Below are 23,227 nucleotides of genomic sequence, written 5' to 3'. Positions count from 1 at the left end.
TCGCCGAGAATATCGCGACAACGTATCAAATTAATCCTCAATCGCTTCATTTTTCATGAATTTACAGAACTAATGCTACATTGAATGTTATAAAAACGATTGCATTTGTTTCATAGGCGAGTAGCGATTGAATAATGAAATAATATTTTTTATGTTTTACAATGATTTTTTCAATCCTTTGCAGATTTTTCTTACTAATTTTGTTCGGTCTTTTTTTAGTGAGACAAATTTAAACAATGAAATCAGTCGCGAATTGGTGAAACGAGATAAATGAATTTTGACTATTAATTAGTTTTTAATGTATACCTCAAATCGAAGGAATATTACAGCATTTTCGGTACATCAAGAAATTTGTTTTTACCAAATCTCCATTAGCTTCGTAGAAGTATTTATTATTTCAATATTGAATTTCTCCAGTCAAGTAATTACTAGGCTATCCTCATTGAATTTGAATTATGTTAATTATATTGTTCTAGGACATGATCATGTTAGTTATTCCCTCGAGGGAGCTCCTTTACTAATTATGAACAGTTAACAAATTCATTGAAATGCTTCCATTTAGAAAATGAGAAATTTGAAAAAAGTAAATATCATTAACGGATTTCATTTAAGGTTCTATGCAACACAGTCATCACCGAGAGCAATAAGATTCTCATCCTTCTAGTTAAAGTCCTGTGAGAATGACTCAAATTCAAAAATATAATTTTGAAAAAATAAATACTTCTCTCAAGTAAATGAATAATTGGTAAAAATATTTTTTTTTCCTAATGTATTAATTATTTTTTTATGAATATCTCGAAATTCCTCTCTCCCTTAGATTCGGAAGTATTACTTAAAACCCAGATTCAGAGATGAGTCAATTTATCGCGTTTTATCACTTCGCTACGGAACATAGGTCCCTTGTCTTGGGGAACCCCTATTTTTATCACTGATACCAGCATAGATACTCCAACGAATGTCCAATTACTCAATCGCAGACGGTGATCAAGCGGTCACTTCAATTTAAATAAATTATTATTTATTGAAAACCCTCTCACTCTCTAATATTAACAGATATCAAGGAAGGAAGGCTTGAAAATTATCTGGAAAAGGTTTTTGTACTTCACTATCTTTTTGTCTTATTTAAGGAATATTTAGTTAGATTATCTTCAGTTAGCATGTGTCATCTCCCCACATACTCTCTGTGGAATATCAGTCACTATCATGAGCTCTCGTTCCCTCCCCCAATAATCAGTACTTACTCTATTCATTTCGGTCATTTAGGGAACGGATGATAAATTATTAAAAAATGGTATATTTCTCAATACTTCTGGAATATTTTAAATCTTTTATAATAATGTTTTCTTCATTTTTATCGTCTCCTAATCTTGACAATGTTCTCTTAATTTTTTAGTTCTTACACCATTAGTTTGATAATGTTAGTTACGAGGAGAAAAGAAAATAAAATTCCGAATAATGTTCAGGGCCCAAAAATATCGTGGATTAATTTTGAAAAAACAGCGCAAACAGGAAGGGGGAGGGGGCGGAACAAAAATAGACAGTTTTGACGATAGTCATTTATCCTCTTGCTTTGATCGAAAAAAATCTCTGTTTTTTCCACACTCGATTATGTTTTCTCCTTCTTGACTTGGCTCGGCTAGCGCTCTTTTTCTGCTCCTCTTTTGTACAAATTTAATTAAGCAACGTATGTATACACTTTTCTGAAAGGAGAAGAATAAAAAATTCAGTGGATGTGCATTTGCTGGACATCGAATGATGAGCATTTATAATTCCATGAATATAAAATTTTGTCACCTATCTTCTGGGGTTCGAGCTAGGTATTCTCGTTCAATCAGGCCTTCAATACGTTTCTTAATGATCGTCGGAGATGGCAGAAATCTTACACGAAGTTGTTGTGTCACTTCTGTCACAAGAATGTTGTGCTGAAATTGTTAACATTTAAGCATTAGAAAAATTTCCATTCAAATATATATCAATATCGTCGGGGCACTATGACAATGATCTTGAGTTTGAGGAGTGGGGATACCCTAGCGGGATCATTTTCATATTGTCGTTAGTATATTTATAGTTGTTATCCTATAAAATAAAATATCTACTCGACAATTTTGATTTACATATTCATGCTGAATAATAGAAAAAAAAGCTGCTAAATGATCAATTTTTGTTCCAGGTTGTCCGTTTTGAACTTTAAATATAAATTTTTGACATTTGTAAACTGGACACGTGTTAATATAGAGCTTCAAGGATTATAATTTATCAAAAATAAAAGGCTCGATAGTTTTTAAATCAAAATTGTTTCGGGTACAAGCCATGTCATTGAAGACAGAAAAAAAATTTAATCAATTGACTGTTATCTTTTCAAGGAAAAAACGCAGAGAGTTGGTAAATTTACATAATTCCAAATAGTTACAATGGAATACATGTAATTATGTTTTAGATGTCTATACACAATGCAGTGAGACTCTATTCTATGACAAAATTATGTTTTGATCTCGGCTATTTTACAGTGAAAGAATAATAATTATTTCAATATTTTTTCACACCTTATTAAATTAATTCATTTTCATGTACTACTTCACTCATCCAAAAAAAAACAACTTTATGCTCAAGAGGGCATAATCTTCTTGTCCATATAAAAAAAAAACTTGTATTTAATAAATCGACAAAATAATAAATAATTGTCACACAGAGAATTGAAGACTTTTCTCAATAAATATGATAATTGTATGAAATATGAGGAGCAATAATAGCGTTTCGATTTCCATATTTTTGTCATTGAATAAGAATTAATTTGAGAAAATTCATTCTTTCCATAAATAATTTTTTTTGTCTTCAAGAGTATAAAATTTCTAGATGAAAATGTTTACTTTTCCAATGAGAGATACTGTCAATGATGCTCCCCTTAGATTACCATTAAGACTATTAACATTATTATGTGCTTGACAATTTCTTCATTTCAGAAAGATATTTCGTAAAAAAAAATGTGCTTCTCAGTTTCGCCATTGGTTTAATATTCAATACGCTAAATAAATTGAAGTATTTTTTCTACCACATATAAACAGCAGTATAATACTCACTGCCATTCGTTTGCGAGCTTTCATTATCCTAACGATTGCAGCCTCGATCTCGTGTTTACGATCCTCATCCACTTTATTTCGAGTTTCCTTTCGTTCAGGCTCGGACTCGCCCTTAGCTGCTACTGTCTGAATCTTGACTCTGAAAAATTAAAGAAAATGCGTTGTACCCTAAACTAATCAACAGATAAACGATCTCTCTATTTAATTTAGACTAAAAATCCTAATTTACAAACATGAAATCCTGAATTTGTTACAATTAATGAACATTTTTAATGAGAAAAAAAATGAAACAGTCACAGAGCACGGTAGTTCACGTGATGGGGTATTGCGAATAGTTAGAACAGAGGTTTTTATAGGGGATTTATAGTGGAAAAGAAAAGTGTTAATAAGTAGAACCTCCAATACGTCCTGAAGCTTTCTCTATGGAAGTGACCATTACCTGTGTAATTTACTGGTAAAGCTATCGTTGACAGTGAAGTAATGCGACGGTTCAATTTCTTTCGATCTTGGAAACTTGAGTAGAACTCTTTGGGCAGCCTTGCCCATAGCAAGAGACTGCAGGGCTCTGATGAGATCTCTCTCAGGAATGTCTGTTTCACTTTGTATTTCTTCATAGGTCAACTTGTCCCGGTTATTGAACAGCATAAGAACACACATTTGGTAGGTGGATACTTGAATGATGTGCTTTCTAGGATTGGAGCAACTACTGCTAGTGTTTCTGAGGCTGATGGCATTGCCACTTGAACAACTACCATTGCCGGTGAGAAGGGAGCTCGTTGAAGAGGGGGTTTCCAGTCCATTGGCGCTCTCTTCTCTCTTAGGACCATGGAACACAGCATTTAAATCAGCTGAGCCAAGTTGTGGCTGGAGGGTGAGTTGTCTGCCACTGTGTTTGGCTAGATAAAAACGTCTAAATGTATCGAATGCATCGCGAGCAGCGGGCGGCATACTGCACTTCGGGGTTGCTGATTGTGTCGGCCAAAAGCCAGTGGTAAGAACCCGTACACTCAGATCAACTCCTCGAAGATTCGTCGCTGATGCCAGGACATGATCCTTGAATTCGTCCATAATCGTATTACTGACAGTGATATCTTTGAACATTCCCTCCAATTTCGAAGTGAATTGACATCCACATTCAGTCTTCAATTTTGAAATCATATTTTTCTCACTGTCGTCAGAAACAGATTTATTCAACAGCAGTCGTTTAGCAAGATGTTGTTTGTAGTACCTCTCGAACACGTCTTTTTCCTGCAAAAACCTAAAGAGAACCATTGTTTTATCGAGAATTCCTTCAATCTCCTGCTCAGTCATTCCCTTAACCCCTTTCTTCAACTTATCATCAATGAACAGGGACAAATACTCTGGACTCTTGGAATTCAGGTTGAGAAAGTACTCGAAATCCCCGACAATCATTTGCTTGAAAATTTTGTCGTTGTTGAAAGAGTAATGGAGAAAATGATCGAAACGTTCCTTCAAATCAAGGAGATTCTGGACAAAATGGACTGCATTTGTCGTAGCTTCTTGATCCTCTTGGACCATCGAACGTCCCTGCTCTCGTAAAAATTGAGAAACACATTCACACACTGTTCGAAGACCGTCTGACACTCTGGAGAATAGCTTGTACATGCAACCAAGGTCATCTGTCTTCTGATTCTTCAACATATGAACAACTCCACTATTCTCCATCTCGACAATGGTCTTCATGTGAACTTTTATAAGTTCCTCTTCAACAACTTCAACTATTCTTGATTCAGTTGATTCATCTAGATAGTGCTTTGCCCTTTCAGATTCCTCGGAGATGCGTGCCTCTACCTTCTTTATGTACACCGATGCACTATTCTCTGCCAGAAATTTCTGCGACTCCATTCGATAAAATTCCGCGCTCTGCTGAAGGAAGGGCCTCTCGAAATCCTCCTCGTAGACGATACGACTATTAATACCTAAACGCATCAGCATTTGACACGCATTTTTTATTGCCATACGATCAACAACCTCCCCCCTCCGTTCACGAGCCACCATTCCCAAAAGTGTCTCTCGCAGATGATCTCTGACACACCCATATCTCACCACTTGATCGCGAAATATGATGAGTCCAAGATTGTAAACATTATCTACATCATTCTGCTGCACATAAACTCGATCCATATACATCAATATATCTCTTATCATGGTCATCGATGTTGTGTGATCGTTCCACGCTTGATTGAGAGTTTGCAGAAAATTATTGTGAAGTGAATGCAGCACATCCTTACGCACTTTATTCTCGAGATGCTGTGTGACAACTTCCTTGAGGCCTGTGTACAACCTCTCACCGTATTTGTGAAGGACCATTGTGTATGCATTCCGATAAAGCTCCTCAAAACTCAATCCCGAATTATTTTTCTTCTGTATCTCTTGGATAGCATTTTTCAAGAGTGCCCAGATGTTCTCCACGTACTTTTCATCGACTGTTGTCTATTGGAAAGAAAGAAAAATCTGTTAAAAAGAATCATTTTCCTATTTTTATTTCATGTCAGATTAACCCAAGATAAAATTAACTTTCATAATCAATTATTTATCGTCATTGAAAAATCTTTGGAAGGAACAATCTATTGACTGTCTGAGATGATCATTAATATTGAATGTCAATAGGTAAATATTAAATGTGAACAGTGTACCAGACATGGAATGACGAGACCTCTTCTACTGTTGGCCTGAATGGAATACGAGGACATTTGCAATCCTTTGGACGTATCCATTTTCACAATATGTGATATTTTGAAGGTCTAATGATAGTCGAGACGCACGAATTGAACTTTATTGCACATGAGCAACCGAAGGATTTCGTCTGTTAAATTTTGTTGGTTATATCCCGATGAAAAAAAATGAAAAACAGTGAAGAATGATTCGTATTCTAATGCACGATGGAACAGCAATTGATCTATGGCTCATTATCTCTGATAAAAAGTTAATGAGATTCAAGTTTTTTCAAAATTTATTTTTTCAATCCCACCGTTTATTTTTCAAAACGAAACGGTCTGGGCAAAAAATATGAGTGAGGAGGGATTTGGAGATCATCAATTCAATGAATGAAGTTGAAGTTAATAATGTTTTGTTAATCTTTGGCGTAATGTTCTTGGAACAATTCCGACAACCATCGGGGAAAGTTATGGAGAGAGGTTAAGCAGATCTATATGAGTGCCAAAATAAATGGTATAAAATGCATGAACAGTGGATTAGATAAAACAATAAGTTTTATACATGTTAGACTAGTTATTAAAATTGTTTCTGGTAAATTCTGTAAACTGTAAATCCTCGGATAAAAACCATGTAATGAAATGAATAATAAAGCAAGATTCAATTGTTTATAAATCTAAATGATAGAGTTTTGTAAATTTCAACAGTGAACAGGATAACAACATTAACAATAATCACATTGTGGGCCTCATTGGAATATATCTCTTCTTCAAAGTTTGAGAATATCATAAATCTTTGGCAGTTTGTTTTTGTACAACAATTAAAGAGCTATGCTCCAAAATTTCAACACAAATCGAAAATCTAAAAAGTCAAAACATCGAAAATGGAAGTAATATTTCTCATTGATTATGTAGAACCGAGAAATTGAACAATAATAAGTGGATTCTAGTAAATGAAAATGGAAATGACGAAATATTCAGGTAATCAAACTGTAAACAAATAAATAAATCAAAAAATCCATGCTAACCAAAATGAGATTTTTCTGAATCAAATCATGACTTTATCAGACATAAAATATCCTCAAGGGTCTATTCCCCTTTCCCAGTGTATCACGATGTCATTGACCTCGAGTCATCATCAACAAAGAATCATAATCATAATCATCCCCCTAGTCAGTCCCTCGAAAAGGTAAAACGAATACACAAACCAAATGAAAAATCATCGAGCAACCAAAAATACTCACCGGAAAAGCGCGTATCCTCATTTTGCTCTCCTTCTTCGGTAAAGCCCCACTCTTCAGCATCTCGACGTCTGCGTTACCAACAATTCCCAACTGATCCTCACTTGAACAAAAAAAAAACAAGCCCCTAAAAACAATGGAGACATGAATTTGAGGTTGGTCACTCGACCCAACGACTCAGCGTCGAGTGGACAATTTAGGTGAAAAGAAAGTTTAGAAAAGGTTTACAAAACAGAGGACGTGGTGATAGTGGGCAGCGATGACAGCTCATCATGTCCACCATGAAAACCCATGAAATGTAATCCGCGAGGGGTCATCAACAAATCCAAACCCATAGACAAGCGAATTAATGGTTTCATTGATAAAATGAGGGGATTGAAAGGACACTATAAGGACAACTCACCGATGCAATCTCTCGACAACTTTATTTTTCACTCGCGACACAGTCAGTGTAAAATTACGTGAGACAATGGGACATGTGAAAAGGTCATCGTATGGCCCCTTAACGCCAGACTATTGGGTTTCAGCATTAATCTCAGATATTGTGATTGAAGACGGTAACAATGGGCTTTCTATATTTTTACGTGTCTGATGAATCGCGTATGGAGACTTCAAGCGCGTCAGAAATTGAACGGTTTGTGGTGGCCATTTTTTTTTAACAGAACATGAACAGAATGCAAAACTTCGGATAAGGGGTGGGGGCAAACCGTAGCGCGGCGTGTGGTGGTGGATTGTACTAGAGTTTACGGTGCATTTTCATTGTCAGAAAAATTAGTACGAAAATAGTCGCAAAACTCCATAGATAACTAATTAAATGATGCGATCTGGAAAAATCAAGTTTCCTGTGGAAGATGAACTAAAAACACGAAAATGAAAAAAAAAATAATGTCATTTCACTCAGCGAATCAGGAGTTATTGACCATTGAATAATGCATTATCCTTTATGGAGACACGTGATAATCCTTTACTTTATCAACAATATCTCATAAACTAACGAAGACTTATTGAAAAAATCCAATTTTCATTTTGCAAGTGGAAATAATCCTAAAAATGAGATGAAAAAAATCGGATTTTACTCAGCGAGTCTCAAGAAATTAACGCTAATTTGCGATTGACGGCGACCTGTTTTACCTGCTCAACTCTACGTATTCAGATATTTGTGTGTGAATGTGTTAATGTAGCCGCTGTGCATTGTGTTAGTCATTGTGTATGGCAAATATAAAACCGGGCAATTGTGGGAATTACCCACATTTTTTCCAACACCGATCAACAGTACCGGTGTGCCATATGCAGAGGAAATAAATTATTGCGTTGACTGGTCAACAATTATTGAGAGACTACGACTACCCTGTATTTAAGTTTATTAATTAGACTTAGAGGTAATTTACAATACTTATTTGCGGAAAAGCTGATTCGTGGTGGCATGGCAGCAGTGACTGTCGGGGATGACGCTTTTGTCAATGAAGATGGGGATACTGATGTCATCACTCCGTGGAGTGTACAGAGTAAAAATGACACTGGAGTCGATTACGATAAACTTATCAGTGAGTAGAAATATCATTCGTCGACAAATTTTCATTACAATTAATAAATAATTAGGAGGGTGGAGGGGATTGGTGAAACTCAAAGTTTTTCCACTTTTTTGAGAGAAAAATTGGGCATGGAGAAGTGTACTTGTAATATCGTGTGAGGATCATAATTAAACAGAAACGAACGTAGCGTTAGCAGAATTTATTCTGTTTGTTGGAACCCACAGTAACAATTATTCAATTACACGCACCAGGCTTGTAATTGTGTCTGCGTCAAGGACACTCTACCTTAAAATCTCGAACATGTATTTAGTCGATTAGAAATAGTAAAATTGCACAGACGTGTTATTTACATTGGTTCTATGTTAATATCTGATCTCTTGTTGCTTCACCTTGTCCAATATTTCCACTATTACCATCACTGTTCAGGTAGACAGCTCGGATGGATCTCTGGGGATGTACAATTTTTAATATTCCGCGAGAGCATTTGTCAAGGACTCTCTGCTTGTACTATCTAATATGAAGAAAATGCGTTATGGGAATTTATGGATATTTCCGTTAGAAAGTCCGGCTATATTATTTGTGGACAGAATGATGCAATTTTCGAAGAATTACCTATTTTTGCCAAACTCTATAAAAATGTTTGTAGAAAACGTTTAGTGTTTCAGTAAGTCATATTAAAAAAATTATCGTTCATTTTAATTGAAGATCAATTGTAAAATGTCAGAACACCTTATGGAGGTGGCGAAATTATTTGGTTTAACTTGATTTTTAAAATCAAACCAAACTGTATTTATTCATGGTTATCCATAAACATTAACACACACTTCCATTAATGATATGTCATTAGAAATGTAAATCATTTTCAGTAGAATTCATGAGATTTACAAATTTTGAACACTGGTCTGCCATGTTTGATGACTGGAAAATATCGAGCCAGCAAAATGCTGGTAGTTAAATTTGTTTGAAACAAATCAAAACAATATTTAGGAATTCAAAAAGAGAATGAAATAATTCATTTCGTTTGTTATTCAGTCGGAAAAACTAATTTTCTCCAAACTCCCCAGAGAAATTCGGCAGTGCTCGTATTGATGACGAGCTCCTCAAGCGTTTCGAAAAGGTGACCGGTCAACCTCCCCACCATTTCCTCCGTCGAGGGATTTTCTTCTCTCATCGAGACATGCACACAGCCCTGGACGTCTACGAGTCAGGCAAATCTTTCTACCTCTACACAGGCAGAGGCCCCAGTTCTGATGCAATGCACTTGGGGCACTTGATCTCTTTTCTTTTCTGCAAATGGCTGCAGGACGTCTTCGACGTACCCCTCGTCATCCAGCTGACAGACGACGAAAAGGTCATCTGGAAGAACCTAGATTTAGACGACGCCATAAAGCTGGCCCACGAAAACGCCAAGGACATAATCGCCTGTGGCTTTAACCCCGATAAAACCTTCATATTTTCCAACCTCGAGCACATTGGGAACAATCCAGCATTCTACAGAAACATGATAGAAATTCAGAAACGAGTGACATTCAACCAGGTGAAGGGGATTTTCGGCTTTGGAGACAGTGATCCTATTGGAAAAATATCTTTTCCCCCAACTCAGGCAGCACCAGCCCTCTCCACAACTTTTCCCTTCATCTTTAAAGGGGCCAAGGTGCAGTGCCTCATTCCCTGTGGCATTGATCAAGACCCCTATTTTCGGATGACGAGGGATATTGCCCCAAAATTGGGAATACCAAAGCCAGCATTACTGCATTCAATCTTTTTCCCAGCACTTCAGGGTTCCAAGACGAAAATGTCAGCGAGTGAGATCAACTCAGCGATCTTTCTCACGGATACGCCCAAGCAGATCAAGAACAAAGTCAATAAAAATGCCTTCTCCGGGGGACAGGCTACTGTGGAGGAGCACCGGCGACTCGGGGGTAACTGCGAAATTGATACCTCCTATCAGTGGCTTAAGTTCTTCCTCGAGGATGATGAGAAGCTCGAGGTTCTACGGAAGGTATGAATTAAAATTTTAAGTATTTGATTAAGCAAGATTGGGGCAAAATGGAACGTAAAACACAGTGGAATTATTTTTTTATGGTGATGATTATAAAATCCTTATGATGATCTTTATAATTTTTTCAAAGTGCAACCTAAACAAGCAGCTTATCGTCAAAACAGAATGAAAAATTGGCATCTATGATCTAGTTATAGCCTACCATGTGTCGTTAGTTCTTTTGGAATGATTATCCATTTAGTCTATCGTTATATTGATTGTCTTTGTCGTGTGTCCATAACAACATCATTCTTCATTGTTCTTCTTTTTCTTTTATTCCTCATGACATAGGAATTTATTTACTCGTTGCTTTCACTTAAAAGAAATCTGTTTGTGGCGAATATCAGGATAAAGAAATTGATGTTTTTCATTCTTCAAATTTAAAAAATTGTTAAGATATTTTTTACATGAAATTTAATTTCCAATAGAAAATGTCGCTTTTTCTGTCAGAATCAATTATTGTTGAAGTAATTTGGAATTCATGGCTAGTGATTTTATAGTTGTGAGATTGTGGGGCCGCTATTTATTTATTTGTTGTTTCAGAATTACACGAGTGGGGACCTTCTCACTGGAGAACTCAAGAAGGAATTGATAGACGTCCTGCAAAAGCTCATATCTGAACACCAAGCGAGGAGAAGTCAGGTGACAGACGAGGTCGTCGAAAAATATATGGTACCTCGGGATTTAGGTTTTGTACTGAATAAGTAGGAACAAATGCATTGGAATGTGAATAATCAAATTGAAATCGAATGTGACCAGGTCATGATTGTGTCGATGGAAAGGTGGAGATATTCAGTAGACGAATTGATTTTTCCACGTTTTCTTAAAAACGCAATTTTTCTCATTGCACTTTTGTGATTTCATCCACTGTTACTTACCAGAATCATTGGATTCCATTTGAAGATAATAAATTAACTGCAATAAAAACTACAGCCACCAAACTTGTATTTTTCGATTATTCCTTATTGAATGTCTGTGAAGAAGTGAACATCCACCTGATCATTATCTGAATATATTCAGCCGTACTCCACTACTAGAACTGGATGAAATTTATTAGAATTACCACTTTTAATATTTATAACTATTTTTGAGTGGTTAACCATATCAGGTAAATGCACTTAAGGAGTTATTTCCGATGTCTCATCATTTTTCAAATTTTTAACTAATTTCTGAGAAATGGTTGATGATTCTTTATGTAAAAAAATATATCCCTTTTGCTTTTTATTAATATTCAATCGCTCACACTATAAACACACGAGTATGTAAATGGGTGAATCCTGCAATAATAACAACTTTCCAAAAAATTGACAAATAAAATCTAAAAAATTAAAAGATATTGGCAATAAACCGTTAAATCTTATGTCAAGAATTGTAATCTGAAAAATTTTATCTCAATTTATATTTATTTCTAATGAATACAATATTACGACTGGAATAGTATGTAAACAATTCGTAATCCTTCTCAAAAAAGTACTTCATAATTATTAATAATTTCACTTTAAATTATTCATCTACATTACCAAACGTTTACTACTTTACCATCAAAATAAAAAAAATGGAGAAACTCCTTGCAAAACATGAACACATCCATTCAAACCAACTTATGCCTAACCTCAATCTCTCATTCCAAAGACCGGAAATTCCCCTCCATCGAGAGTCAAAAAACAGCGGTCGAGTCGTCGATTGGTCGGATGTGACGCCACCTCGGATGTATCCTAAAAATAGCTTCCGCGCAGACGCAGTATCACCCCCCTCCGTGTGTATCCGCCATTCATGGTTCCTAAGGTAGATTCTCGTTGTTTTCTGTGTGTAGAGGCGGGACCATTGGACAGGTACTCTCTAGGTGCACTTTCATACTAGTTCGCAATAATAAAATAAAACGGCTTCGCAAACTCCCCTCCAATTACCAGCTCGAAAAAGCCATTCGCAGTGGAAAAATTTATCGAACAAGGGAAATCCGATAAATAAAGAAGAAAATTAGTGTTGAAAAAATATAATATATACATACAAGAGTGCCAGGAATATGGTGACGCTGATATTTATGGAGCATTGTAAAAAGATGAGACGAGTCGATTAGCGATATTATTTCGCCCAAACGTATGTCCAAGAGGATCGAGTTATGTCGAACAAGACAGTAAAACCTACGTAAGTTCATAATCCCTTTATTAAATCTGGACATAACACTCGTATGTATTTATATATACATCATTCCCAGAGCACACGCGTATACAAGACAGACACAAACAGAGCATTCACACCTACGTGGGTGAGTGCAACACATGCAGTGAAAAATTGATACACCTTCGTAATGTCTCATGCACTGGGTTTTTCGATTAAAAAAAAAACGGAAATTGCGGTCTCGTGATGAGGGCCGAGGGGAGGGGGGAGGATGCTGGTGGATTTTGACTGGTTTCGAGGGTTTTTTTTTTTTTTTTTTTTTGGAGCTGTGAGGGCTTAGGGGATCGGTTGGGACGTTTCAACAAGGGTTTGGTGGCTTGGGTCGAGAGTGACGGGTGTTAACCTCGTGGGTGTTGATATTTTTGGGATAATTTCGAGTGAATAGATGGTGGTCTTTGTGGTTAATTAACGATTTTGATGATATTGATCGTGACGATGGATAACTGGGTGACAATTTTCAGTGATTATTAGGTTTGTGAACACGTTGGGAATTGTGAGGAATTAACACATCGACATTTTAAGATCTTCGTATCTTTCATTCTGTTGTTCAAAAAATGTTCTCATCACATTTTCAATATCATCTTCATTTTTAGATATTCATCAATATGGTTATTAAATGGAAATGAATTTGAATTATTGAACAGATTTTGTTCCTGTTTCAGATCTGTCAGAGACAGTTTTGTGTCGTTTGTTTGATTCAGTAGCGAAGTAAACCGAGACAAGTCGAGTTTTTGCGTCATTTTATTGATTCAAAGAGAGATAGATAAAGTATTTGACAGGTAATTGGAATTTCTTAAACACGTACATTTGAATAATGCAAAAACTAATCAATGATAATGTACATCTGCGAATGGTTTTTGTGTGAGAATTATTAGTTTGTTCAGGAAAAAAAATAGTTTCTGTGATAATCGTTTGACATTGACTCTGATAAAAATTTAATGACTTTCAACAACACGTTCATTGCAATTAATAATCATTCAAAATGACAATTTAAATAAAAGGGTACATCGATTAAATGAATTAGTCATTGGTAACGAGTGAAGTAAGATTGGAGGTTAGGATTCATTCAGTGCGACCAAACGTTCAGTCGATAGTAGCTAGAACATATAGTTGAAAAATCTTGTTTAATCTAGGAGAACAAAATCATTCTATCAGTGTGTCCATATTATTCCCAAACTCATAAAAATAATAATCTCGGCCTCCTCCCTTATTTCTTCCAGATAAAAACGTCTACAACCCGTCCTTGTGTGTAACCACCAATTCTGAAAGAGAAAAACTCAAGTATTATCTCTGTTAGAAAAAATGGGAGCATTTTTAGACACTCCAAACACTGAAAAATACAATGAACACGGTTCAGGCAATGACTTGCGTTACGGTGTGGCAAGTATGCAGGGCTGGCGAATGGAGATGGAGGACGCACATCGTGCTATAACAGGTCTTAAGGGTGGCCTAGCAGACTGGAGCTATTTTGCTGTATTTGATGGTCACGCTGGGGCATTAGTATCAGCCCACAGTGCTGAGCATTTACTTGAATCAATAATGGAAACAGAGGAATTCAAAGCTGACGTGATAAAGGGAATTCACTCGGGCTTTTTGAGACTAGATCATGAAATGCGCGATTTGCCCCAGATAAACATTGAAAAATCTGGCTCAACAGCTGTCTGTGCATTTATATCACCTAAGCACATTTACATTGCCAATTGTGGTGACTCTAGAGCTGTTCTCTGCAGCTCTGGTAGTCCAGTATTTGCTACCAGAGATCACAAGCCTGTATTGCCTGCTGAAAAGGAGAGAATTCAGGCTGCTGGAGGTAGTGTTATGGTTCAGCGAGTCAATGGATCACTCGCTGTGTCCAGGGCACTCGGAGATTATGAGTATAAGAATGTCGAGGGACGCGGACCATGTGAACAACTTGTTTCACCGGAACCGGAAATATTTGTCAGGGATCGAATCGCACAACACGATGAGTTTCTCGTTCTTGCGTGCGATGGCATTTGGGATGTTATGACTAACGAGGATCTCTGTGATTTTATATACTCCAGACTACTGCTCACTGATGATTTAGAGGCTGTTACCAATCAAGTTATTGATACTTGTCTTTATAAGGTTTGTGATTTTTATTGGTGATCGATTGATGAGATTTTTTTAGGTTATGTCAACTCATCACTTACTCTTTGGTCAAATAATAAATAGAAATATAGGAGAAAGGGCAATCGTAAATTTACTCAACTATCCAGTGAAATTGATCGATAAACTACTAATTATGACAAAGTACTTTCTAATAGTTATTTTCAATCGATGATTTTCTATTATTAAATAGTATCTGTTCATTTCTGTTTCCAGCGCGTTTTGTAATGCTCAACTCCATATCTTTGATTTATTCTAAAATAGAAATAATTGGTAATACAATTGCTTCAATTGGGGAATTGGAGCTCCATGATCTCTTTTCCCTTAAACACTTCACGGATTAAATAACTGAATAATCAAATAATTTGAATGTTCAAATTGCAGGGCAGCAGAGACAATATGAGCATAGTACTAGTGACATTTCCAGCAGCACCAAAGCCAAATGCCGAGGCACAAAAGAAAGAAGCAGAATTAGAGATGGCCATCGAGAGGCGAATCAAAGGTTCAATGAAATTCAAATACTCTTGTTCATTATTATCTCTGTGTTGTTGTGTTAGAAAAAGGAACCACTCGCGCAATACAGGGTGACAATTGTACGTTGAGGATTCCTCTAGAGTAATTCTAGTAAATACGAGAGACACTCAGTTGAGAATAAAAACGTTGTACGACGATTGGGAGAAAATTTTCCCCCACAATTCCCCAGGTTTTCTTCATTGTATGAAACTAAAAATTAATATATTGCCCCTGTTTATTATTTTATGTATTTTGATGGCGAAGCGATACTATGAGAGGAATCATCTCAAAGTGAAAGACTTTTTCGTGGCTTTGATTCATCATATCTCCAATAAATTCCAATGAAATTTGAAAAAAGAGTCTCTCATGGGAAAAAATGAAAACAACACTGGTACATTTTTTTATTGATTTTTTTTTTTCATTACAAAAATTATTAACATCGAAATAATGACTTTCCTCACGTCACTTTGCCCTATAAAAAATATTTTATTGATACCACGAGACATTGAGCTCTTTCACAAGCGGATCGAACTCTATTTTTTTTACATTTCAAGTTGTTAAAGTATGTTTTTTATTTAAAATTGAATTAAGATTTATTTACATTTAGGGCTTGTCCGATTGACTTACCTGACTTATTATTTTTGGTAGAAATTGTCGAGCAGCAAGAGGGAGAGGATGGCTTTGATTATCTCCAGCTAGTACAGCTTCTTGTAGACCAAGATCTGCCAAATTTACCTCCAGGTGGTGGTCTTCCAGCAAAGTGAGTATTTGTATTATTTTTATTAATTATTTCCTAGATATACTATAATTAATAATTTGAATTGTTATTACATCTAAATTGATGTCATTCCCTTATTCTATTACATTATTTTAGTGAAATTGAAGTTTTATGCCGCCCTCGTTTCCATTTTTAAATCATGAAATCGGGTTATTTTCTAAAAAAATTTCATTAATTCGGTCAATTAGAATTAGAAGTTATTTAATTGGATTTAATTAGAATTTCATTTTATTTATCATATGGCATGATTCAGAAACTCCAATGGATCATCAGAAGGTCTGGATTTTGATTCAAATGAAAAAAAAAACGTAGGAGTAAAAAAATCATACCTGAAGAACATGAACTGATAAGCTCATATCCAGTATCGCCGAATTATTTCCCCTTAGGAGTCACTTAAATTTAAAAAATTAACCACTCTCCGATACACTGCTTTCCGACAAAATTTTCATTACTGATTGTCCAACCAGATATCTCAAAATCTTGAAATAAAGTTTATATAAGTCCACCTCTGGGCTCTTCACGTTCAAGTGTAAAGGAGTTTGACTCTGAAAAAAACTGGCTCAATTCCAGCAAACATAATTAGAAATATTCTGCAATGTCTGGTAATTGGAATGGCTATAGAATCTGTCCTTGTCCCAGTAATTGGGTTTTTGTTGAAAATTCCTTCATCGTAGCAAAGAAATACGAAATCATCGTATTTCAGAACCAACACAGAACGCGATAATTTTTCAAAATAGTCACTGCTTTTAGTTATGAAATACAGTTCTCAAATTTACATTATTTCAGTGAATAAGTAATATGGAGCTTTTTTTTTGTAAAACAAAACGACTTGTCAGTACTTTTCAGAGGAGAAGCTCCAATTCCCCAAGGGAATATTGCCCAAGGACTAATGTCTGTTAGTCAGAAGCCATTTAATTGGCACATTCTATTATTATATTGACAGAAAGAGAATTTTTTCGATAAGTACATGTTTTCTTGTATTCCGAAACTCATGATTAAAAGATAAAGCAGATAATAATTTTGTGGTAATGAGGAAAACAAATTCGTCTATCAATTTTTTAGTTGTCCGAAATAGCAGAAGCATTTAGTTGACGATTACGCTGGCGTGATGAATAGTTAGTACAAAAACGTGTTGAATTGAGGGTGAAGAATAAAAGTGTTTATAATAATTAATTTTCAGATCCTAATGAGTTGATATAAAAAATTCGCAATATTAAATTTGACGGACTTTCTCCTGTTCTGACACAAAAAATATCATGTACACGAGGACCAATAGAAGAAATTATAGATTGTTTATGACTAACTTTTGGTACAATTTTCTGTTAGTTATTTCTCAGATTTACTCTTTTTTATATGTTCCAACTCCATTTTTTCGCCATCAATTTCTCCACTCGAAAAAACCTGTACTTCGTAAAAACAAGCAGGCGACCGAGGCTATTCGACATAAGCCATGTGGTCGATATTTTACGCCTTATGTTTTTTTTTTCTCCATTTATACCAGTTTGTATGGTAGTATGCTTCCGAATGGATTTTTACCAATTCGATTTCAAAAATGAAAATGTAGGTATTCGTGATGTGAGTTAATTATGGCGCGAATCTTCACCAGAGGGTTTAGAAAGATATATTTAAGTTGTTACTAACAGATGATACTTCAGCAAAACAATAAATTTTGTAATAACCAACCGACGGATTGCGTCCATCCGACGTCTGATGTTTTCATATCATAAAAGCTATGATCATATCAAATTTTAACTTGCTTTCCCAATTTTTCATCAAATTATTCAGTATAGAATATTGAAAATACATAACAAAAACATGAAAAAACAATACAATGGCTATACACATTTGCATAGCTTTGTATGGTGCCCAGCACAGTAATTTTTGAGATATTGATGAAAAACTAAATTTACCAAAGTTGTTCATCTCAGGAACTACAGGACCGATCGAGCTAAAACGACGCATAAAACTAAAGGTTAATGAGAGAAGGTTATTTTTTAACAATTTTCTCAAAAGGAATTGCAGATAATACACAGACATGATATAAAAACATCGTTTTTTCACATTTCATAACATTGTAAATAATTAGCAATTGAAAGAAAAAAATCGCACCATGCGTCAAATACAAAGTTTCTATGTGAAAACAAAAATTAGTTAATGTTACAGAGAAAGAAAAATATCGTCGATTCTAATACGGAATATACTTTGTCGGATGCATGTTCTTTCATATAAAAATATAATTCCATCGTTTCAACAGTTTGAATCTTCGTTTTACCAATGGGTTCGTTTGAAAATGAGTCATTATTCAATTGAAAATATTTTATTGCATACGATTCCGTTGTCGCCTACAATAAGTTATCAGGTCGACAGTGTGCGATACATTCAAATAATTATTTAAATGTGATATAATAAATATTTAGGGAATCTAAAAGAATATACGATAGAGGTTGGAACCCCCAAGTGATGAAATCATGCGGTTTCTGTTTGGAGTCGTTAGAATCATCGATTGAAGCAAACACTGTTTACTCATGAAATCCACTAAAAGTCCGAGATATGTCGTACCATCAATTACTTATCCCGTTGGCCCTATTCAAAAACACTGATTATTTCAAACAAAAAATATTCCCCCCGTTTTACGACATTTTTCCCCCAATAAATTATGAGCTTTGCGATTTTTCATTGACGTTATTTTTTTCTCTAATTTTCTCAAATTCCATGGCATTGCCAATCCAATGCATGATAAATTGTAAAAATGGAAAGAATTACATTTTTGAATCTTACATTTGGCAGCAATAAAGAATAACATTTTTTTAATTTCCAGGCAACCTCTCATTGAACAGGTTTTTCGTGAAGTATGTCCCAGCAGAGCGAAGAGCGTAAGTCTCAAATACGATTATCCCTCAACCTAACAAAATTCAACGCCGTAATCTCAATAACATCGTCCTAGAGCAAAAAATGCAAATGAATAAAAACAAATCTAAAATTATAAAAAAAAACTAGACTTCTCCTGGAAGTCAACTGTTTTAATTCATTGCACAATACCCACACACACCCACACACATACACGGTCTCCCTCTATTTCTATCTCCACATTCTTTTAATCGTTGAATGATAGTGTAAAAGCTGAATTATGAATTTGTGAAAAGTTTTTACTAGACTATGTGTCCTCTTCCCTTTATTTTCACTGCGATGTAGTGCATTGTGCAATGTTGAGAGTCACTCTGTATTATAACGTATAATAGTGTCTATTGAGAACATAAATTGGACACTGTCTTGGAAGATTGAAGGTGAATAATCATTGTGAAAATAAAATTAATTATTTAGCAAAAGTCCCCTTCAATCCTCTGGATTTGAAACTAGCAGTCATTCCATATATATATATATATATATTTTTTTTTTAATACATGCATTATTCTTTTCATTTCGCTTTGTGGCGTGACAATTTATTTAATTATTCGTTAATATAATTATTCTGCTAATGCTTTACTTTCGACCAACAAATCTTGGCTTTTTCCTATTGACGAATGGATTCCATTATTTTCCCATCGATTAAGTTGAATATATATATATATATATTCTCATTTTTTTATTTGATTTGTGGAAACGAGGGGAGGTCCCACGGAAATTTTCAACATATTTGAAGGATCTAGACGTAAGTTAGGGGTAAATGGAGGATTTGGAGGCGTTCGGGGGTTGTTGGAGGTTTTTGTTCTCTCCTTTCTTTAGGTGTTTAATTTGGGCGAAGTTCAGCGTTTATTTAATCAGACAATTAGCCTTGATTGGGTGAAATTCGTGATGGGAGGGCTGAACCCAAGGTTTAATCATCATTAGTTACAAAAAAAATCACCCTAATTTTGTTACAATCAGAATTTCCAACTGCAAAATTTGAACTTTTTGAGAATTAACCTATTTTTATTAATTCTTCATTTTTAATTTTCAAAAAAAGTATGAAAATAAATCGACATATGGACAAAAATAATTGAAAATCAACGATTGAAACAATAATAATTCTAAGATCATCTGTAATAGGCTTAGGACTTAGAGTTAATAACAATGATTGTAACAATAATTGAACGGGTGTTAAAAATCTCATGCCAAGTGTGATAAATAATTCAGATTAATCCGACGTAATTAGCCAATCAATGGCAGCATTAACTGTTTATCAAAGAATTGTAAAAAAAATATAATGAAATACTGAAGACATCACATCTACACATCTCAAAAGTAGATAAATAAATTTTGTTGATAGGACTTGTGTTATTGATAATCGAAAGCATATATATTTATTTCCCGTTAATCCTCATTAACGATTAAATTTTGATTATTAACAAGATCCTTCTGTTTATCCTAATTCCTTCTGTTGTTTTTTTTCCTTTATTTCCTTAGATAATGATGACGCAGATTGTCAACCCCTTCGAAATGGAAAAGCAGAGTTTATTGTATGATGAAATACGAGAAAAATGTCAAATTGCTGATGATTGAAGCGGTTTTGATGGTGTACAAATCGCTATTTGATTTTTCATAGTTATTTTCCTCTAGAAATTTTGCGCTTTATAAATATATATTTTCTTTCACTTTTGATTAATAGATTGTCTCATAGGAAGGGGTGGAGCAAAATGAAACGAGAAGAAATTATTAATATGGAATGGAATACAGGCTTGTTTTTGTCTAATGTGAAATCAAAAAATCAATTCAATATTGTAGAAACATTGTTTCCAAAAAATATTTGAGTTTTACAATAAATTTATTATAACAAGTGGTGGTGTTGAAAAAAAAACACAAGAAATCTATTTTACTCTGACGTATGCCATTTTGCCCCGCCCGCCCCTGCATTTTCGTTAGATTTATTTTTCTCAGAGGGTAAATAAAACTGATGGAAAGGAAAAATAATGGAATCGAGGTTTTAGACGTTAAATGTAGATTCGTTATTTTTTTTCTCATTGCTAAAACATTATTTCATTGTAAACATTAAATTTAATATTTTTAATGCGTCGCTATTGATGTGAATTAAAATAATGAAATAGTGGTATCCCATTGGATACAAATGATATGCAGAATATTTTGTGTACGTTAAAGAAAACCTATTTACTTATAAAAACGAATGAAATGGAAAAAAAAATCACGATTCACTGATCGATGATGTTGTTGTACATAATGTGTATAATAATTGATTAAAGCAAGACTTTTTTTTTTGAAGTATGAAACATTTATTTTTCCGGTGCCAAAAGGTTATTTTGGGCCAGGGGGTGGATAAATTGGGGATATTTCTGTGCCAACGGTCATTTTTTCTCTTTCGTTCCGACAATATCTATTGTATCGAGGCAATTGCATTGTTTTACATGTTTAACAACTTGGCATGTTTTTTTTTTTTAAATCTATTTCGATCTTTTCGACTGCGCATCAATTAACAACGCTGGGTGATAATTGCGATTTTGGCGGAATGAATGATTGCTCGCCGTTCACCCTTGAACATTTATATGTAAATTAGTTATACGAGTTTTTTTTTGAGCAAACGTGTGGTGGAGTTGCGATTGCTCTGGAAGTAGTAGACTCTCAAAATCGAGCGATTATCTGCAATTATTTGTAATTTTTCTGATTTATCGTTGAAAGGAAAAATCGAAGAATTAAAGTGATGACACGAATTATTTGATTATTTTTTCATTCAAATTGGCGGAATGTTAATTACTCTGAAAGGACTATTATTAATATGATTATCCATCTTTTCCAGTTGAGTTGAAATTTTACCAAATTGGCAAAAAATAACAGTGTTTTTTAACGTTGGGAATTTAATAAATGAAATGAAGCTGTACAATATGAATGGTAATTCCTGGCAATCGCAAGTCCGGCGAAGGAAAAATATCAATTGCTCTCTAAAAAAAAAACAGCTCCACTGCTGGAACAATTAATTAAGAAAATTTACTGTCCAAGTTGACAAGAAAAAAATGTCTCATATGCTTACAGACTTCGGAAGCGAGTTAGTCTATGAATTTTTATACGTGTTGCTGACAACAAAACAAAAGAAAACAATGTATTAATCGTAATAATTAAAAGAGGAAATAAAGAAATCACAGAGAGTCACATCAGCCACAACACAACGGAGTACTTCTTCACAGTGTAATGAAAAGGATAATGAGTTATTGATAATAATGAATGAACAATGATTGTACAAAGTAGATCTAAGTGTTAAACGTGGATAAACTTATAAACCAAAATAAATGAGAAATTAAACAAAATGGATGATAATTGATATTCGCGATGCTTGTGTATTCAATATATAATGAGATTATGTATTTTATTGGATTAATAGTTTTTTGTACAAATAATTGAAATTCTTTCGGTAATTACACTTTTCCTTTCATTTTCTGCTAACGAATCAGCTATCAGCAATAAGTGAAAGGTAAGTATATAATATTATTACTGGTATTTAGCTTCCGCATAGAAGCCTCGCTTTTGACAGATTTTTCGATTCTCTAATGTTAATAACAAGCTGGAGAAATTGGAACTTGGAAGATTAATTTTGCGAAAATTGTAAAAAATACGGTAAAATTTACAGCGAAAAATTGTAATTTGCCACTCATGATAGCTATCATAAACCTTTAGTTTGATGCATCGTTGACACCTTGATCGGTCCAGTACATGGAAATGATTTTTTAATAGTTTATCAAATACTACTGCAGTAAAAATTGCTATGGAACATTGCACATGACATATGAGGCTATACGTCATTTATTTGATTATTTTTCCCATCCAAATATTGGCCAATAGGATCGCACCATTCGACATTATTTTGTATAGCCAACACGGTATTTCAGCGGAAATTCTTGGAAATTTCACCGGAAATTTTTCATGTTGCCTATATAAAAAAAAACAAATGATGAAGTAACCCTCAATTGTATCTGACAGATTGGATGGCAATTCGTTGAAAATTATCTCTCATGATGCAATTCTATCGGCCAACATTTGGATGGAAAAAATAATCCTCCGAATACCACTCGAACTTCGAAATTATCTGATATTTCCCTCAAGGTTCCCTACAAACAAATAAGCTTGTCAAGTTTCCCAGAAACT

General features: G+C 34.6%; 3 protein-coding genes across 10 annotated transcripts; 2 read left to right on the top strand and 1 right to left on the bottom strand.

The window, feature by feature from the left end:
* Window positions 1-1,001: 1,001 nt before the first annotated feature.
* Window positions 1,002-7,676, bottom strand: Cul3 (Cullin 3). Of its 2 annotated transcripts, none has more exons than XM_064120432.1 (6): window positions 7,397-7,676; window positions 6,997-7,120; window positions 3,517-5,531; window positions 3,078-3,216; window positions 1,795-1,922; window positions 1,002-1,700 (listed from the first exon to the last, which is right to left on the bottom strand). In XM_064120432.1, the coding sequence occupies exons 2-6, from the start codon at window positions 7,054-7,056 to the stop codon at window positions 1,676-1,678; spliced, it is 2,367 nt and encodes a 788-aa protein (XP_063976502.1). In that variant the 5' UTR covers window positions 7,057-7,120; window positions 7,397-7,676; the 3' UTR covers window positions 1,002-1,675. The 2 variants fall into 2 exon arrangements, with proteins under 2 accessions (XP_063976502.1, XP_063976501.1); XM_064120431.1 differs by having other exon boundaries at window positions 6,997-7,096; window positions 7,397-7,675.
* Window positions 7,677-7,790: 114 nt separating this feature from the next.
* Window positions 7,791-11,507, top strand: LOC135162224 (tryptophan--tRNA ligase, cytoplasmic). Its single transcript, XM_064120438.1, has 3 exons — window positions 7,791-8,537; window positions 9,590-10,527; window positions 11,110-11,507. The coding sequence occupies exons 1-3, from the start codon at window positions 8,417-8,419 to the stop codon at window positions 11,272-11,274; spliced, it is 1,224 nt and encodes a 407-aa protein (XP_063976508.1). The 5' UTR covers window positions 7,791-8,416; the 3' UTR covers window positions 11,275-11,507.
* An 826-nt stretch (window positions 11,508-12,333) lies between these two features.
* Window positions 12,334-22,459, top strand: Alph (alphabet). 7 transcript variants are annotated; one of them, XM_064120444.1, is made up of 7 exons: window positions 12,334-12,711; window positions 13,407-13,523; window positions 13,965-14,850; window positions 15,256-15,373; window positions 16,033-16,144; window positions 18,981-19,035; window positions 22,121-22,459. In XM_064120444.1, the coding sequence occupies exons 3-7, from the start codon at window positions 14,047-14,049 to the stop codon at window positions 22,136-22,138; spliced, it is 1,107 nt and encodes a 368-aa protein (XP_063976514.1). In that variant the 5' UTR covers window positions 12,334-12,711; window positions 13,407-13,523; window positions 13,965-14,046; the 3' UTR covers window positions 22,139-22,459. The 7 variants fall into 7 exon arrangements, 6 of the variants coding, with proteins under 6 accessions (XP_063976514.1, XP_063976515.1, XP_063976509.1 ...); XM_064120439.1 differs by having other exon boundaries at window positions 12,335-12,711; window positions 20,546-22,459; XM_064120442.1 differs by lacking the exon at window positions 12,334-12,711 and adding an exon at window positions 13,024-13,215 and having other exon boundaries at window positions 20,546-22,459.
* Window positions 22,460-23,227: the final 768 nt, after the last annotated feature.

This window comes from Diachasmimorpha longicaudata, chromosome 5 (assembly GCF_034640455.1).
Source record: "Diachasmimorpha longicaudata isolate KC_UGA_2023 chromosome 5, iyDiaLong2, whole genome shotgun sequence".
Taxonomy (NCBI): domain Eukaryota; kingdom Metazoa; phylum Arthropoda; class Insecta; order Hymenoptera; family Braconidae; genus Diachasmimorpha; species Diachasmimorpha longicaudata.
Note: the sequence above shows the minus strand (reverse complement) of the source record. Positions and strands in the feature narration are given on the sequence as shown.

What these genes read in the sequence shown, in the direction of transcription:
- Cul3 (XM_064120432.1), bottom strand. Translation starts at nt 7,056, where the DNA reads ATGCTGAAGAGTGGGGCTTTACCGAAGAAGGAGAGCAAAATGAGGATA. An exon ending in TGAGGATACGCGCTTTTCCG is followed by an intron (nt 5,532 to 6,996) that starts GTGAGTATTTTT and finishes TCTTTCCAATAG; the next exon opens with ACAACAGTCGATGAAAAGTA. An exon ending in AAGCTCGCAAACGAATGGCA is followed by an intron (nt 1,923 to 3,077) that starts GTGAGTATTATA and finishes TAACAATTTCAG; the next exon opens with CACAACATTCTTGTGACAGA.
- LOC135162224 (XM_064120438.1), top strand. Translation starts at nt 8,417, where the DNA reads ATGGCAGCAGTGACTGTCGGGGATGACGCTTTTGTCAATGAAGATGGG. An exon ending in CGATTACGATAAACTTATCA is followed by an intron (nt 8,538 to 9,589) that starts GTGAGTAGAAAT and finishes CAAACTCCCCAG; the next exon opens with AGAAATTCGGCAGTGCTCGT. An exon ending in AGCTCGAGGTTCTACGGAAG is followed by an intron (nt 10,528 to 11,109) that starts GTATGAATTAAA and finishes TTGTTGTTTCAG; the next exon opens with AATTACACGAGTGGGGACCT.
- Alph (XM_064120441.1), top strand. Translation starts at nt 14,047, where the DNA reads ATGGGAGCATTTTTAGACACTCCAAACACTGAAAAATACAATGAACAC. An exon ending in TTGATACTTGTCTTTATAAG is followed by an intron (nt 14,851 to 15,255) that starts GTTTGTGATTTT and finishes TTCAAATTGCAG; the next exon opens with GGCAGCAGAGACAATATGAG. An exon ending in CATCGAGAGGCGAATCAAAG is followed by an intron (nt 15,374 to 16,032) that starts GTTCAATGAAAT and finishes TATTTTTGGTAG; the next exon opens with AAATTGTCGAGCAGCAAGAG.